This window comes from Homarus americanus, unplaced genomic scaffold (genome assembly GCF_018991925.1).
Source record: "Homarus americanus isolate GMGI-L3 unplaced genomic scaffold, GMGI_Hamer_2.0 scaffold24922, whole genome shotgun sequence".
Taxonomy (NCBI): Eukaryota; Metazoa; Arthropoda; class Malacostraca; order Decapoda; family Nephropidae; genus Homarus; species Homarus americanus.
Genome location: NW_024722610.1, coordinates 3636753 through 3655461, shown reverse-complemented (window position 1 = coordinate 3655461; position 18709 = coordinate 3636753). Strand labels below are relative to the sequence as shown.

The 18709-nt window shown below is 39.2% G+C and overlaps 1 protein-coding gene across 2 annotated transcripts; it reads left to right on the top strand.

The window, feature by feature from the left end:
- The first annotated feature begins 3311 nt into the window (after positions 1-3311).
- LOC121862893 (RNA-binding protein squid-like) lies at positions 3312-17669 on the top strand. Of its 2 annotated transcripts, none has more exons than XM_042361290.1 (6): positions 3312-3581; positions 10469-10509; positions 12713-12840; positions 15288-15741; positions 16578-16682; positions 17008-17669. In XM_042361290.1, exons 1-6 carry the CDS (start codon positions 3427-3429, stop codon positions 17073-17075), a joined length of 951 nt encoding a protein of 316 aa, XP_042217224.1. In that variant the 5' UTR covers positions 3312-3426; the 3' UTR covers positions 17076-17669. The 2 variants fall into 2 exon arrangements, with proteins under 2 accessions (XP_042217224.1, XP_042217223.1); XM_042361289.1 differs by having other exon boundaries at positions 16997-17669.
- Positions 17670-18709: the final 1040 nt, after the last annotated feature.

Here is an 18709-nt window from a genome sequence, read left to right as displayed (position 1 = left end):
ACGCGTCAAGCTGGCGGAGCGGGCCGCTGGCTGGCGCGGAGGAGGAGGTGTTGCTTGCTGGTGGCACTGTGTAGAAAGAGAGAGGGCTGGTCACAGCGGTGTCAGGCCTTATAAGGCGGGGGTAGGCGTGAGTAGATAGTTGACCCCCGCTCCGTGGGCGGCGCTGGATGCGTAGGCTGGGGAATTCGAACGGTTACGAGTTTGATAACGTGGCGCGGATACGTCCGGATACGCCGACCTGCCCCAAGAAATTAAACCTCCTAGTTCTCAAGAAGTTCTTTGAAACTAATGAGATCGTGGGGGTCACCAAGGTGGAACGACTGAAGCTCCATGGTGACACCAAGATCACCTTCGCCGAGAAGGGTATGCCCGTACAGCTCGTGGAGATCCCAGACATCAACGGCATTCCATTTAAAAATGATTGCCTACAAGTGGACAACCTGAAGCTGGGAGTAATCTCCCACGCCGAAATTGCCCATGACCAAGCAGAGCTGAGTGAGCTCCTCAAGGGGCAACTCCAAGTTGTGAAGAAGCTGTCCGACACCACTGCCCCCATCGGACACCATACAACCTTACCCAAGGAGGCTCAACTGGCGGGTAACTGTGCCAGTCAAGCCCTACTGCAGACCGAAACGCTGTTACAAATGCCAGCACTACGGACACACTGTCAACAAGTGTGAGGCGCAGGAGGACACCTGCTCCCTGTGTGGCAGCCCTCGGACACCGCTACACGGTCTGCCCCAACAGTAAAAATGCGCTGCCTGTGGCCCACAACACTCTCCCGCCGATCGGACCTGCCCGAAATGGAAGGAGGAATGCAGGATAGCTAAGGCTCGACTCGACAAGAAACTGAGCTACAAAGAGGCCCTCCTTTGCTGTACGCTCCCAAGACAAGAAAAACCAGCAGAAAAGAAAACCCAAGAAAAGAAAACTCAAGAAAAGAAAACAAGAAAAGACACCTGCCACACAGAATCAAGAACACCACGAGGCCCGTGGAGCTGAAGCCCACGTGGTCAACATCACCGTCTCCGACTTCTTCCACACCTATGAGGACTTAAGACACGAGGAAGACGAACAACAAGACCCAAACACGAACGAATGGACACTTCAAGAGAGCAAGAAGAGAGTTAGAAGAAAATCTACATCAAGCTAAGAAGAATACCAAGACAGAAGACCAATACATTTCCTCCATACAAGAAAACAACACACACAATCTAGCCGACCAAGCACTGAGAATCCATGGCCCAACACGCACCTGACGCTAGCCTGACTCTGTCCTGCTGCCTCCTGTCCGCGTCCAGGCGAGTTGCTGCTGCCTCCAACTTATACTCCCTCACGCAAGCGGTGTTTAGCCACTGCACCTATTCTCCTCCTAAAATTCACTTCAATCCTTTAGTCTTCCCCTGAACCTCCTTCCCCCCTGTCACTAGCATTTCATGTTCATGTTCATGCTGTACGCTGATTGGCTGGTAGGCGCGCGGCCGGAGCTCAGTTGGGAGTTATAGGGGAGAGGAGCCACTACACTGAACCTAATCACGCAAGATGTAAGTTCAAATATAATTACTATAACCTCAGCATATCTGGTTGAGCCCGGATACTGTCAATCTCTTACTTTCCTTCAAATTTCTTCCCTCTTTTCCTTGATCCTAAACCAATCCCCTCTCCCCCAAATCGCCACCAAAGAACTTCCAATCCTAATCCCGGCCCTCCCACCCAGCATTACAAGCAATAGCCTTCTATCTTATCTACAGACGTCAAGTCAAGACCAGCCTCTTTCTACACAGTGCCACCAGCAAGCAACACCTCTTCCTCCGCGCCAGCCGTGCGGCTGCCGCTCCCGCCAGCGACCTTGGCGCCCCTCAAGCCGCGTGTCCTCACCTGGGCACCCTCACCACCCAGCTCTCTCTACTCAACGCTTATTACCATGCTACCTACCCAGCAACAAGCTACATTGTACATCCAATACAATATGCATACAGTGAGCACATCGTGAGTTTCCTTTCTCCATCCCATCCTGAGTGTGAACCAATATCTCATACTCCACAAGTGCTCATTTTTGCACCAATGTGACATCCCCTGCAATTTTGTAAAAGAACTCCGGTGTAACACTTTTTTTAATAATAATAGTAACTGATCAATTAAACACGTTTTAAAAACATGGTAGGTGGATTTGCAAGTACTGGCATACAATCTGTAGAATGTTATGTACTACCTGGCTGCGCCAGTGTTGGTCAAGTCTGTCTTGAATGAGCTCGCTCTCGACGGTGCCATCACAACGCTCTGGCATGTTGTTACAAGAGTTCACCAGTCACAACCCGCACCACGAAAAGGTGTGCCCTGATAATTTTTGATCTTGTGGCTTCTTGAACCTTAACTGTGACCTCTAGTGGGGCGGACACCAGATAGTAAGGTTAAAATTATATTTTATTAATAATTATGGCCAAGGGCCATTCAGCTCAGCAGAGAAAAGGTGGTCAAGTACACTTCACTTGAAGGGTACAAAACAATTTCATGTAGCACTTAGGAAGGTGGCATTTCTGGGGTAGAACTAAATGCTTTTGATGAAAATCAAGTTAAGGTCATCTAAGGCAGAACACAGTGACAATGACCACATATATTTTTCGCGATTTTTCCACAATCACAAACTAACCCACCCCCTATTTTTTTTACTCTATCCTTTTCGCCACGATCGACCTATTAGCCGCTTGGTCACCAAAAGGATCAATTTCATAAGATAAATTAACTCCGAGAGTAACCGACATCTCGTCTACTCTGTGAGTGACTTACAAACATGTTAAAATATATTTTTTTAGTCAATTCTCAATTTAAACGCGACTTTAGGCATAAGAAATTACCAATATTAAATTTTTAGACAAATGAGACTCGCGTAAGCACAGAAATTGAATATTGACAAACTTTGAACATGATGTGTTTTTTTAAAATATGTTTCTCCACATAAACAATATATAAATAAGCTTCAACGGGTAAAATATATTGTTTACATGACCCGGATTCAGATGGATGTACAGATTATATTAGCAACTCTTAAATTATGGAAATTTTGGGTATTACCGTTTTCTTTATGAAACGTAGAACTAAACTATCTGATTCGAACGAGTAGGGTTCCAGTATTTACGCCAAGCCAAATGATAATCAATAAATTCTAGGCTGGGAACGCGGGGCAGGTCCCCACGCGCGCATGCGCTCTTGTGTAGGCTCAGTTGCGGGCGAAAGTTGAACTATGATTGGTCGGCGCACCATGAGGAAGATCAGCTCGTGCAGTGATTGGTCTATATAACACTCTACAGCCGGTACGAGTCTCTCTCACCCACTACGCCGTCTGGCCACAACACGCACAATTGTGCCGCTTTGAGGATATCTTCTCATAACCGCTCCACACAATAAATAACCTCATGGCGGACCAAGATGGAGCAGCAAGACTTCACGGAGGACTACAGTGGCGGAGACTTCCAGGAGAATGGAGCTGGGGCGACGGAAAGCCAAGAACAGAGTGGCGAAAGCCATGCCGGGAATGTACAGGATAGTGGAGCTGCTGACGCTCCAGGCCGGGACGACGATAGGTATGGTGCTGGGACGGTCTCCTCCGTTAATATTGGGGCTCTGTACAAAGTTAGAAGCGTGAGAATTTTGATCAGTATTGTATGCCAGGAGTTGCAGGTACAGTAGAGTACGTAACGAGCGTTGTTTGAGGTAGTTAGAACACGGCGACGCGAACACGTTGCCACGCGTTGTCCCCGCCGATTATAGCGTCATTAATGGTTCTGCTTGTTGCACCCTTATGCCAGTGCTAGAGTTTATATGGAATGATTGGGTTATTGTTAAACAATTCACAAAGGAAATGCGCTTTCCGTTGTCGAATTTCGTTTCAATCATAGGCTAGCATGAAATGTACTTGACGTTCACACGCTCTTAGGCTTAATGCTCAAATTCATTTTTCATAATTAATGTCTCAACTCTTAGTGACAATAAAGTCGATATCGTTGGTTGTTTTTCAGCAGTAGAGTATTGTCGCATCCAACATGCTAGCCTAGTTTCAGATGGTAATGATCATGGACTTCCTACCTTAATGTAACTCATAACCTCTTCTACGTGACCGTCGTAAGTCTTGTTAAATTTTGGTTCTAGGGCATAAAGTTGCATGGGCCCTATATGTTTGCGATCCCACATTAACTAGGCAACTACGCTTATTGTATCTTGCCCCTTTGCAGTGGCTAGCGGTCATCAGCACTGCGTAGATTCCCCCACTCCTGTGCTAGATTCAGTTTAAATTTAGGTTTAAGGGACTAATTTGTGCACTAAATATGTGACCAGATTCAGGATTCAGAACTATTTGGTAAGGTATAACTTATGAACTGTTTTCCTTCTTGGCTGAGGCTGTGGAAAGAGAAAGTTTTAGGCGTGTGTAGAAAACTTATTTTTTTCTTTTGCACAGTGAAAGTTTACGGTTTTCCTTGAGTATTTATAGATTCCTTATTATCAGTAATACATAGTAAAAATTTGTCTATGGGTTATGCTTCAGCACACTGCACATGCAATGAGGTTAAAATGTATGTTTTGGCTTTACAACACTTATTTACAGTATTTATTATTCCAAGTGATATTAAGCTAATATTGTATTTAATCGTGTAAAATCACAAGCACCTTTGTTGACATTAGCCACAATGTTGCTTCACTCATTTACAGGTACTTTAACGGACATTGTTTGGTGGATTTGGCATCCTGTGTACCACCGGCATGGCAGTGGTCTCGTAACACGCGTCTTGTTTCTCTGTGGCCGACGGTCATACTTTCTTTCCTCAGGCAGCCAAACTGTGGAATTCTCTAACGTCTTTGTTTCCATACTATTTCAATCTGTTTCTCTTCAAAAGCTGGTTTCCGGCATCATCGTTTGCCAATCAAAGCCAGTCAAAGCAAAATATCCACCGCGTTTATTGAAATAAACTAAATAATGTAACGGTAGCCGATGCATTGGAAAAGTCCCCAGGCTCGTCGATTGTTAATAAAGGCTTTGTGATTTTATGCCCATTAAATATAGGATTACCGGTAGTAACTTGATGTTTCAATGCACATATCAAGTCTTGAAATCGTGGGTTGTGATGGATATAACGTTTACCAGCAGACAAGGTGAACCATTGATTCCTAAACCTGACCTATTGATCACGGTGCTGGACAACTCGTACTCAAGCAAATTGTACCCATCAGAACATGTCAAGATACCCAATTACAAGGTAACTTGTACCCAATTTACGATATGGTTCGTACCCATATATTGACAAAACATATATATAAATATATGAGAAATCCACAGTATGCGGGAAGGAAATTTAATTAAATAAGATAAAAATTAGAATGTTCGTATACACTAATGAACTGGATATAGTAAGCAACAACATCCAAGAAGTAGATACGATGGCAACAATCTTTAAAGAAATAGCAAATTCAACGGGACTTGAGATAAATGTGGATAAGATCAAAACAATGATCATGGAAAGAAACCAAAGGCAAAACCCACATTGTATCTGTACAAGTGGAATTCATATTTGAAAAATCGAGTCCTTTAAATACCTTGAATCACTTATGACATAAGAATGCAAGATTGAAGAAATTATGTAAAACCAATGTAAATTATCGCCAGGATTGGAGCCGGTAATAGATGCTACTACAGTCTTCTGGGCATACGAAACAAAGAAACGTATTGAGAACAACAAAGCTGAGAATTTACAACACAATAAGAAGTCCAGTTGTTAATCAAGGGATACTTTAATGCAAATTTGTGAGCCTCATTTCTGATATCATTATCCTTTTGTCAGCATTCTATCACTACTATGAACCAATTGTGTACATTTTTATAAGCTTCAACATGCTGCTTTCGTTGTCTAATTGTGGTTACTCTTTATTCTGCAGTACTACATAAAGCCTGTGCTTCCGTCTCAAAAAATCAAAGCGCGATTTGGGTACTAGTTAACTTTTTTTAGTACGATTTATTTTGGGTATTAGATGACCCTAACCCTATTGATCATTGGTTATTTTTGGGTGTTGGTTGGTTTGCCCCGTGCTGCCATAAACGAGTTTTGTTGCCCCAAGTTTCTAAGATCACGCATTCCATTTTAATGGATAATACAAAACAAACCTGGTGGGGGTGCAAGGAAAGTAAATCCTGAAAATTTGGTAAATTTATAGTTTCGGTCATCCATCTGTTTTTCCGACGGTTTTTGTCGTGTTTTGAATTATTATGATTTTACCTACCCCAACCAACCTAACATAGCCACCGAACCCAGGAACTATAGCTAACCTAATCTAAATTCCCAAGATTCCCCGGATGACCGAAACGATAACAAAAAAATTCTATTTGATGTAGGACAAGGACCAGCCAAACCTAACCAGTATAGTATAACCAGATGATCTGAGGCAAGATTTGGTTGGTTGGTACTTTTGGTTTTCATCATGTAAAACTTAACTCCTTTAAGTCCTAACTGTATAGCATACATTATCCAACTATCCCACCTGACCTAACTAATGTAAGACTTGGCTAATTATTTTTCTGGATCAGTAAGAAAGAGTTTGCACTTGCCATAAATCACCAGCAGTGATAATTTTAACTCCAGTTTTACATTGGCGATGGGAGCATGACCTTGTGATAATGGCTTAAATCAAACGTAGCAGGATGTCAAACATTTTTTCCTTCGTAGTTAATTTTGAATAGTATTTGTAAAACTTATTTTATTAGCATTTGCAGGGAGGGTGGTATTCCCTCCTATAACCAGGACAAAAAGGGTTAAACTGTTCCTTGCTCCTCTACATTAATTTCTACCCAATACTCTTGTGCATTAAAGGAAACACAAAGTGAAGAGACCATAAAAATATTTAGTTAGGTAGTGGAGCTGGATTTGTTAGTTTCTCCGAATAGGCAATGTCTGTGAGTGTGTGCTTGAGATGTTACTGCAGTGTTTTGGACAAATTGAGTTAGGTTCCAATTATTGCTTTGTGGGCTTCTCAAATTAGTTTGATAATCTGCTTTAACCCCCTTTTTTTTTTCATTGGTTAACAGTTAAGACAATCTTTTATGGGTAGATTTGCGGTTGAATAGCTCCGTTTAAGTATATATATTTATTTTAGTTTAATATTACCGATATATATGTTCCTTAAAACTTCACTGCATGTAAATGTGTTAGGTAAATAGAAGGTAAACATGATAGTTCGGCCACTGTGTGCCATTCAAGATATACAGGTATGTTATGGGATTAAGATTCATTTGTAATGCTCTAGGCATTTTTATTTTATTTTGGGGGGGGGGTGCCAATGTGTGTAAAAGCTCTTGGGGATTACAATGGTGATTTGCTGCACTATGGAGTTGGGAGAATATTTTTGATAATTTGTTTATAGCACCAGATCTGTATTTCAAATTTGGATTTTGTTTTTGCATAGATAAAACCTTAATGTGAGTATGGCTTCATATAAACTGCGATGCCAGATATACCTGGGTTTGTGTTCCCAATAATAATATTTGAATGCAGTCCATCCCATTAGCCATTGTATATTGTAAACTTTCTTGATTAATGTTTGTCCCTAGAATTGAATCATTCCAGTTGAACAGTTAACTTTGTTTGTATGGAGGGTTAGATATATCCAATTGGTAAAATTCCTGTAATTATCTAGAATGATAGCTAAAGCCTCTATGCAAATTGTCATATGATGGATAAGCTGTAAGAATAACTTGTGACTCGTTATGGGAGGGGAGCATGATTACCGAACATTATATCAGCAAGAGAGTGATAGATGACACATGTAGGGGGGGGATAGATGGTTTGCACTTGATTTTGATCACCATGTATCTAGTTGGGAAAAGACTTTCCAGATAATTTTATTTTTATTTTTTAGAGTTCATATTTACTGTACAGTCTGCGCGGAATGTTAGATCGTGTGCTGAAAAATATTGATATTTAAGATTGTTATATAAATAGTCAAGTAACACTTACCACCTCAATTAATACTTTGTAGTGTTTCCTCTGCGCTTCAGACAGTCTTTTAGCCTTCGAGGAACACTGTCAGCAAGGTTTTGCAAGAGGTCAGGTGGCAAGTTAGCCCAGGTATCCTTGATGGCTGCCTCTAGCTTCGAGATTGATGATGTGTCAGCGTCGCGCAGACGACACTTAACAATGGACCACAAATTTTCTATTGGGTTAAGATCTGGGCTACTGCCAGGCCAGTCATTAAAGAAAGGTACCTCACAGTCTTTGTGCCACTGTATGACACTTTTAGCAGTGTGGCATGGGGCACCGTCCTGCATGAAAAGGCTTGCCTTAGCTTTATCAAATGATTCAGGTATGAACTCACTGAGCAGTTCAAGATAGTTGTACTGATTCATCATCTGGTTCGTAGGGAGGAGTACTAGTTCACCAACACCATAATAAGTAAAGAAAGCCCAAACCATAAGCGAGGCAGGGTGCTTAAGTCTTTACAGTGTACTGTGGGGGGGGGCGGTACACCCTCCCTCCATTACTCCCAGTCACAGAAAACGTAGCCTCATCCAACCATAATGCACTCCTCCATGTCTCTAAATCCCACACTTCATATTTCTTGCAAAATTTCACTATTTTCCTTCTGTCTCTTTGTCAACAGAGGTTTACGGCGGGCACGAAAGCTCTTAAATCCCAGGTCATCATGCAGGGCTTGTTGAACACAACGTAACGAGACGTGACTCAAAAGACGGGGGTTTCTCTCTCTCACTTCACGTGCTGTGAGTGTGGGATTGGACCGAACTTGTCGAGAAATAACCTTAAGTGTCCGTGGAGACAATAATTTAGGCCTACCAGACTTAGGTAATGGAGTTGTTGACTCTTCCACTCCAAGGTCACGGAAATGTTTGACAAAATTTTGAACAACTCGTAATGCCACACCAGTCTGAGCCGATATTTCTCTCAGTACGTGGTTCGCTTTGTACAATGCAATCACTGCTGCAATATCGTCTCTTGTAACCCTCCTGGACATCTCTGATGGCCACTATGTCGGGTTAATGCACCTTAAACTAGACAAAACATGGCACGGGAACCCGCACAATAAATATTCCCCTCACAGCTGCCAGAGGCGCACTGACTACAAGCCGTGACGTGTTCTCAGTTGCCAAATGTCAGCACTTGCCAACAAACCAAGCGTTTTGACATCTCGCATCCCAGGCCAGGCTTCACAACATATGATCTTATTTTTGCGAGAACTTAGTTCGTCGGCCCTATTGCGACTTAACATTCCGCGCAGACTGTATGTGTGGTGAATTATCTTTTAGCTGAAAAATGTTGGTGTTCCAAAACGGACAATTACTGCAGTGGGCTAAGAATGTATCATTGACAACCATAGGTTAAGATGCTTGTGATTGGAAGGACATGGGGAATGTTTTTAAATTGTTGATTATAAGGTCCACAACTTCCTTAAATTTAAATTGCTAAATCTTAAGAAAACCACAGGTGCAATAAAAAAAGAAGTTTTCACATGAACTCTGCCAAATTGTTTCTGATCCTGAAGCTTGTTATCTTTTTATAATTTTTTTGTCTTAGATTCTGCATCACTAAAGTTTTAAAACTTGTAAAGTAAAAAACTAGGTAAGTAGTGGAAATGATCACACTTTATTGAATTGCCAATTTGTTTGGGAGACTAGATTTTATAAAATCTTAACTATTTGGGAGTTTAAATTTTAGTTTTTTTGTGTGTGAATTTGATTAATTTAAAGTTTTAAAGTACAGTAATACCAATAACTGGGAGTCAAGGGTGGTATGCTGATGTCTTGCTTGCTGTGTTGATCACTTCCCCTGCATTTTGAATGTTTTGCCTTAAAGCTGCCCTGTTGCTGCCATCATGAAGCTGTAACGTAACTGAAGCAGACATCAGTGGGCATCTTGCTCCAGCTGTGTTCTTCTTGCCCAATGGTAACGTAATGAGGTAACGTAACGTCTCTAGGGAAGGTTCAGGTGGTCCATCCCCACGGACTAACGGAGACTCCTCTTTCCTCTAGGTGGCCGCTACTTCGGGAAGAATGTTGCCCACATGTAGCGCTTCGCATCGACACCAGGGTATTTATCTTGTTCACCTTATGGTCCAACTTGACACACGGTTACCTGTCTTTCCATATATGATCAACTTGAGGCAAAGGTCATCTGGGTGGTTCTTGCTGTAATCCTTTGCAGCATTAGCACAATAATATTTTCTCATTAATTTTTTCCCCCAAACTTTTTGTTGTTCTCTGTTGCCCAGACATTTTCAGAGTTAATGTATAGAGCAGACTGGGCAGTTGCATTATTGCCAACTTTGTCGTGCTGGAGTGGGTTTAAGATTTTGAATTGCTGCCATCATAACTAGAAGCCGTAATCCAACTTTAAGGTAAAGTACATCCACAAATTAGATCACTCCACCCAGCCCATTACCATGAAGGACAGCTGACATTTCCTCTCTATTTCAGGAAACTTTTTGTTGGTGGACTAAGTTGGGAAACTACAGAGAGTGAGTATTGTATATGTCACCATTTTGTTTAAAAGTTTGAGTACAGTATTATTATTTGGTGGGGGGGATATTTATTGCTGAGATAGATAGATATATATATATATATATATATATATATATATATATATATATATATATATATATATATATATATATATATATATATATATATATATATATATATATATATATATATATATATATATTCAATTTGTTGTAAATTTACTGGAACAAATTTTCGGGACAACACAAATGGAGAATTACATTTTACAAGGTACCGTTAGTTGAAAGTTCTGTTGCCTCTCCTGCTGCACCTTGAATTCAGAGACTGACTCTTGAAGCAGTAGAGACATCCATCATTTTTTTCTCGGGTGCTTTAGATTCACGAGTATCTCGGGATTTGTGGAGCAGCAAGAGGGGCAACAGGACTTTTGACCATAACTGTACACCATAATATCAAGCCTGAAACCGTATTACTAACATTTTCACATTTTAAAGAATATGTAGCGACTATAAAGCCTAGAGTTACGACTGTAATGTGTGCTCCAATATTGCGTGAAAGGCGGATTGTTGCATCGTGAATCATTAATTACCATTAAAATAGGGCAATACTAATCAGATGCTTACCCTAGTTTGACCTTTTCAGATCTTTTGTGTGGCTATTTACCCATGCTTTAAAAATAATGGAAAATAAGATTGCTTTAATGTTTATTAATGTAACATAGTATCGTCACATCTCTTAAGAATACCAAATATTCATTATTGTTTATTACTAAAGGTATATATGATTCATTAAATGTATTATATGCAAAATGAACAATACAATTTACTAGTAATATGTAGGAACATCTGCGTTGTTAGTGTTTACGTGCAGGACGATGGTTCTTCGTCTAACTGAAAGTGACCCTGGCTGTAGTTGTAGTAAAATTAATTAAAAAGAATGTGTTTTAATGTTATTTAGAGTAAACGGAACAATAGAAGTAACCACTGGCGTAAAGAAAAAGAGATGGGTGGTGGAATCCCAACGTATGTATGTTATCACACATGCAAACATGGCATCACTTCTCTACATAAGAATATTAAAGAAATGCTTATTACTGCACATGTGTTATAAATGATGTTTATGCATGTACAATTTAAATTCAACTCCCCCAATGGTAGTACAGCCAAAAACATAGGACAGCCATTGTTTTGAATTTTTAATCTGATGACAATAAAGTGCTTAAATTGTTGGATTCTCTCATAGCTTTTGAACCAGCATTACCTACACTTTTTGTACAATAATGTACAGTATTCATTCCGTATCTGTGTGAAAATGGAATGTTATTTTATTTTTCTTCTAATTTCGTAAATACTGTATAAATAAAATGCCGATGTAAATAGTCTGGTACTAAATTAACTGGGGTTTTTAATATGAATCGTCATAATTCGGGGCCTTCCTGTAAAAGATTTGTCATGTGAGTTACTAAGTTTTTGCTTGGACTTTCGCCCATCATGGTTCCAAAGTATTTCATTGGTGGTGTATTGTGTAATACAGATACTGCAATTTTGTTACACTAGAATATTTTGATTATGGTAAACATTATTTGGTACTTTTACCCCAACGAAATTTTAGATTGTAAGTTAGTTTTTCAACTAACCAAACCTAAGTTAGTTGGAAAAACTGATGATCTAAAAAAGAATTTGCGTGGGTGTAGCAGAAAAGTACCTTTTGTTTTAACAATACCTATAGAGGTATTGTATACTTCTGGATATATCCCCCACGTGATGGTAGAGCATACTACTGTTATTGGCAGAAAAGTTTTTTTTTTTTTTATATATACTGTATCCAATCTCTGATCAGTGCATATGCTGAAACTATGAATTTGTGTAATTTAAGGCTTAACCATATATTACATACTTTAGTGAACATTCATATTTAAAATTTGTCTAGAATCTGTCATAAAACCTCGTATATATATTGTATATGTACCCCTCAACTGTTACTGTGGGATTTATCTTAAACTCTCTTGCCATCCAGTATTGCTTTTTAGCTTCATTATTCTAAATGAAAAAAGCTGTGTAAATGTTTTTCATGATGAAAATTTCCAGTTCTGCTACTGACGACTTTGATGTAGCCTAGTTTTCTGAGGACATGATGTTGTATATATAGCACATTAATCTTTGCATTTTCTTGATTACATTTTTTTAATTTTCTTAACAGAGGAACTCCGTGAACACTTCAGCAAGTATGGTGATATTGAAAGTATTAATGTTAAAACAGACCCCAATACTGGCCGATCAAGAGGATTTGCTTTTATAGTTTTCAGTGTAGCAGAAGCTGTAGACAAGGTGGGTGAAAAAAATTACATTTTAAAATGTGCTTTTTGCACTGGTTTTTAGTATTATGCAGAAACCTTTATTAATTTTTCAAAAGATACTGCAAACAATTAAAATTGAACCTCTGTCTTTGGTTGTCAATTGTATTTTTCACCAATCATTTGATTATCTAGTGTATGGTATATGGTGTAGGTTCCCAACACAATTTGATGCACAACATGGCACAGTACAATGTAAGATCATGGGAAGGCTAAAGGTTTTAAGATGTGATATTCAAATAGAAGCTAATCTGGAATGGTCAAAAGTATATCTTCACAATGTTTAATTTTTTAAATCAGGATAGTAACTATTGTCAGCTGGATGTTATCGTTATTGGATATCTAAACTTTGTATTTTTTTAATGTAAAACCATTGGCTCCGTTTTGTTGAAACATGATTGCTGTAAAAAGTTGTCAGCACCCTTGATTATAGTAAATCTTCAGGCTTATCAAACATAACCCTTCTTGACATCACTAATGTAACAGTGTACATGTAAGTGTGCTGCTTATAAGGATCACCAATACATTTCTTTAAGGGGATCGTCCCACTGAAATCTGATTTTCTGTAAAAAAAAAAAAAAAAAAAAATCTTGCGCGCACACACAATTGCTAATGCACATCTCATCCATTTGAGAGAGCCAAATAAATAAATCAAGACTTGATAAATCACTTGGAGTGGGCGTACGTCAAATTCAATGATCACTTAAAAGCAATATTCCCCTTCCTCCAGCAAGCTATTGGGCACTACTGGCTGAGAGAGGGAGTCCGTAGTCATTGGATCTCTTTGCTTGTAAGACTTGTACCATGCATTGTCAGTAACTCGAACATTTCTCAGTTGGATGGTATGCATCGATTGGAAAAAAAATTGAAGTGTGACCCTAAGAATTTTCACTTATTTGGACTGTAACTATATACAGTACTTGACCCTTAAACTGCAATCCATATCTGTTGAAGTTTCATGTTTTTGCACCATAAATTTAAACAAAGTGACTTGATGTTTCTGGGTAGTGCACTTAATCAGTTCGGTGACCCTGAGTGGGTATCTTCTTTCTTTCCGTACAGTACTTTGTTTACATCATGGTACACGCGTCCCTGTCAACCTCTTGCAGTGGAGGTACCAAGCATAAGAGTTCCACATGTACACCATGAAAATTGCAGAAAGTTTTAGTAGTGTGTTGGGAGAATGTTTTGAGTTTCATACCAAAAACTTAACAAATTGTATGCAGCATTTAGTAAAAAGTGGCCAGTGGAAATAATGAACTATGAAAAGTGTAGTATGTCAATACACAAATATTTTCATTAAAGTCTTAAATGTTCATAAGTTTTCAGGTAAACAAACATTGTTTCAGTAATACTGTATAATTCTTATCATGGTGTATTATTACAGAAGTGCAGTAAACTTTTTGGGAGGTAGCTTGTGAAAGCCTGTCAGGCACAACTATACCCTTTCCACACTAACCTGGCCTGTAAGCCACACCCTTCTTGTTAAGCTACAAATAGTTGATTGGTTCCTCTGAGCGTATTTACCCCCCCCTTTGGGGGCCGCGCGTATAAGCACTTATTTATGTCTTTATTTTATGTGTATATATATATATATATATATATATATATATATATATATATATATATATCTTAACATCTCCTCTGAAGTGCTAATGCCTTGAAATCCTTTGCATTTGGTTTGAAATTTCTATGATCCAATCGGCTATTAGTATAGAAGCGGGGTGTGGTACTGTATACGGGTCAGGTTAGCGTGGAAATACTGTAGTCTTTGTTTGGGCATGTGGGAATACAATTATAAGTGTATTTTATCAGTATTTCATTCATGTGTATTCTGTTTTTGTTTATCCTCTTGTTTGTCTACCTCCAGCCATGCTTTTGTAGATCTTCCCCGTGTTGAGCTAATGTTCCTTACTGCCGTGATGCACTAACACGTTTTAGTTATCCAGAAACTTTTTTACGTTGGGTTTTACATCATTCCTTGCCTTCCTGCTGATTGATTTGTAATATATTGCACTAGCCACTACTTGTGCAATGTAATTATCAGTACAATACTAAGACACCTTTAACATAAGTACAAGTTGGAATAAGAACATTTGTCTCCATGCGCAGACTAGACTACTTGTACTTTCAATAACTTAATCTTTAGCTTTTTATTTTTCTCTTCCTCAACAGTACAGTATTCCCAAATACGTACTTAAATTCATCTATAACCTCCAAATACTCAAATTCATCTGTAATGTCCAGCTTTTCTTTCCAGTGACATTAATTTTTAAGATTCCCTTTTAGCGCATAATTTTGCCCTCCCCACATTTGCATGCAGACTTCATCTAAAGACAACTTCATGCACAGACTTTGGGTTGTTTCCACCTCAGATTGGGTTAAATAAATATCACTAATCCATTTAAATCTTCTCTGCAGGTCATTGATGCAGGTGACCATGTCATAAACGGAAAGAAGGTTGATCCTAAAAAGGCAAAGGCCCGTCATGGTAAAATATTTGTTGGTGGTCTCAAACCAGAATTAACAGATGAAGACATTAAAAAATTCTTCACTTCGTTTGGCAATATCATTGATATGGAATTACCATTCGATAAACAAAAGAGCCAGCGCAAGGGATTCTGCTTTATCACCTTTGACCAGGAAGCTGTTGTCACAGACCTCTTGAAGACTCCCAAACAGAATATCAATGGCCATGAAGTTGATGTAAAGAAGGCAACCCCCAAACCAGATTCCATGATGAGAGGTGGCATGCGTGGGGGCATGAGAGGCCGAGGTGGTATTCGAGGTCGAGGCAGAGGTTGGGGACATGGATGGAACCAGGGAGGCTATGGCGGATACAACCAAGGTGGCTATGGCGGTTATGGTGGATATGGTGAGGACTTGGGCTGAAATATGATAAAATTTTGTATGTGATGAATTGTAATACAGTACAGTAGTTGTGCATTTAAAGTACCTTTAAGAAACTAGTAGCATGAGTAATTAAGAGTGGCTTTGTTGCATTGACTTGTAATTTGTTAAACTAGTTAGTAAATGTTTTATGTCCCAAGTAGCATATTAGAAACGTTTTTGTATAATTAAATGTCATTTGGTATGGTTGTCATTGATGGGATCATTGCTTATGTTCAACAATTTGAATTAACCTGTCGGTAGCCATGTAGATGACAAAAATTGCAACTGAAGACCGTCAAATAAATTAATTGCTACTAAACCTGTAGTAGCTCTATATTGTACTATACATTGGAATGATTTAATAAATGTTTAACAAATTAAATGAACTTTAACCTGCATTAGCTAAATACTGTACTATACATTGGAATGATTAATATATTAAAGTCATTTAGTGTAAGCATAGTTGGCCTGAAGTTGCTTATGGAGGCACCAACTTTTTTTTTTCCCTGGAAGCATTACTTTTTTTTATGGTGCCATGTCCTATTTCCAATGCTTAGTTTTCCCTTTAAGACTTGTAAATGGGGTTCATTGCCTGTTAATGTAATAAGTGGGAAAACCACGCAGGATTCATAAATTTTATGAATTGTTTCACTGAAAACTTTAGTAAACAGTGTAGAGCTGTTACAGTTCATGGAGGATTTTGTGGCCTGAAAAATAATGAATGGAACAAAGCTTTGTAGATTTGAAGGAGTTTTTGTATTGTGTGGGTGTTTAATATAAATATGCAGATCTTGTAATAGACTGCTGTTCCTGTTTCAGGTGGCTACGATTATGGTAGTTATGGAGGCTACAGTGGCTATGGGGACTACGGCTATGGAGGATATGGGGGTTATAATGATTATGGTTATGGCTCTAGTAACTATGGTAAGTATCAGGCTTATGGTTGTTAACTGCACGAATATTTGATATGTCATTTGCATGATTATCTCTAATGAAATTTAATAGCTTTGCTGAAATTGTCCTCTTCATTGATATAATACAGTATAGGTCAATTATTGATTTAGATTCAGTCATGAATTAGATCCCTGCATGTTGACCCACACCTAGTTAGTTTTGGATGTGCTCAATGTGTTGAGTTGGTTGAGTCGTCAGTTTCAACATATCCAGTCACTTAACATGCTGGGGTCAAACCTGTACTTTTAGTCGTTCACCGAGACTCATTATTTATGGCATTGTTGGCTATTACCAGGCGGGCAAGGGTACGGCGGGGGTAAGAGCCAGCACGGGCGGCAGCAGGCGAGGCACCAGCCGTACTGATTGGCGTGATCAAGGGTACGACTACAATGCTACCGCCACCTGGAACAGCGGAGACACGTACTAACACCAATCATCCTCAGTCCTCAACTCGTCAGTCTTCTACTACTGCTGGCTCTTATGACGGTATGCAAAGCCAGACATGAAGATTTTAGACTATGGTATAACAAGCTGATCCCGCAGTGTGGTAAAAAAGTGCTGAAGGCTTCAGTCCGTGGGAATTCGACAAGCCCTGAAACTTGACTGGTCACAAGGGCCTTTTCCAGCGGATTATGGAGCCTTCAGTGTGATAGACTGTGGCGGCTTTTTATGTGGAAGTGGTGTTAGTTAACTTTGGGTGTGTGCCTGCTGTGGGGACGATCACAATTTAGAGTCGGAATTTATTAGTGACTGCCAGGCAGTGTTCCTGTGAAAATGGAAGTTTTAGTATCTTTTTATTGAAAAAAAGAGCAATTAAAATCCTTGTGTTCTGTTGTGATTATGAGTTCGTGATGAATTTTGTAATGTGCACATGGTAACATGTTGACCAAAATTTTCAGGAAGTGCTTAAATTTGTATTATTTTTTGTACTTGAAACCAAAATACATAGTAGGTATTTTTTGTAGTTTGATTTTAAACCCACATCTTAACATTTAACTGCTGTAGTTACAGGTGTGTCTGTAACCTTACAGTATCCATTTGTCTGTAATGTTCTGTAATATATTGTGATCAATTAAATTCCATGATGTACACAGTGCTTGAAAGGATAACATCTGTTATAAATGTCAAGTGTTACACTTCAGAATTTAATAAATGGATGTGTAATTGTTTTCGTAAATCTGTTTTGAAAAGTCTTCCCCGGGTAGTGGTGTGTTGAATGTAATGTATCGAGTTTAGCTGAACTTGTTTGTCTGAGGTAGAACTGGAAATTTATAAATGGTTATCAGAGTAAAGTGGGAAAACATGAAGTGAAGGGCCAAGGTAGTAATCCTCTCGGTTCGCTACTGGCAAGCTGTATGAAAGCATTGTGGGTGGTTACTTCAGCAATACATATGTAGAGCAACAGTGGAAATCTAGAGTATATTTAAATACCTGAAAAAAAACGAAATTAAGGCAGTCTACCATGAAGGTTAATAAAAATAAAAGGGGGGGGGGTTTGATTGCTGAAAATTAGAATTCCCGTTGTACAGTGCAGTAGCTTGAGCAGCTATGCATACGTTGTGGGGAACAATGAGACCATGGACGATAAATTTTGGTAGACGAGGGCTGTCACTAGTCCTAAGTAAACTTTCGGAGCATATCGACCACACCTGCAAGACCGGTTTTAGATACTGTACTTAAGACTAGAGGTTAAAACAGTTTACGAATGCAGTACAGTGCATGAAATACGGAGATAAAAGTTTGTAGTGTTTCCTGTTCATGCAGGCATAAACGACCCGTAATGTGACGGAGAAATTGTTTTTTTTAATGTGGCCTGCGGTTCAGGTAGGTGCAACCTGCTTATTAAAGCAATGTATCTAAAACGATCTTCACAATTCGTTATTATTTCATCAGTACGAAGTTGGGGTCACCGGTTTTTATTCCTGGCTGTCCAATTTTTTTTATATGGTCTCAATGGGTGCATATATAAAGTATTGTGGGGTTCAGGATATTTGGTT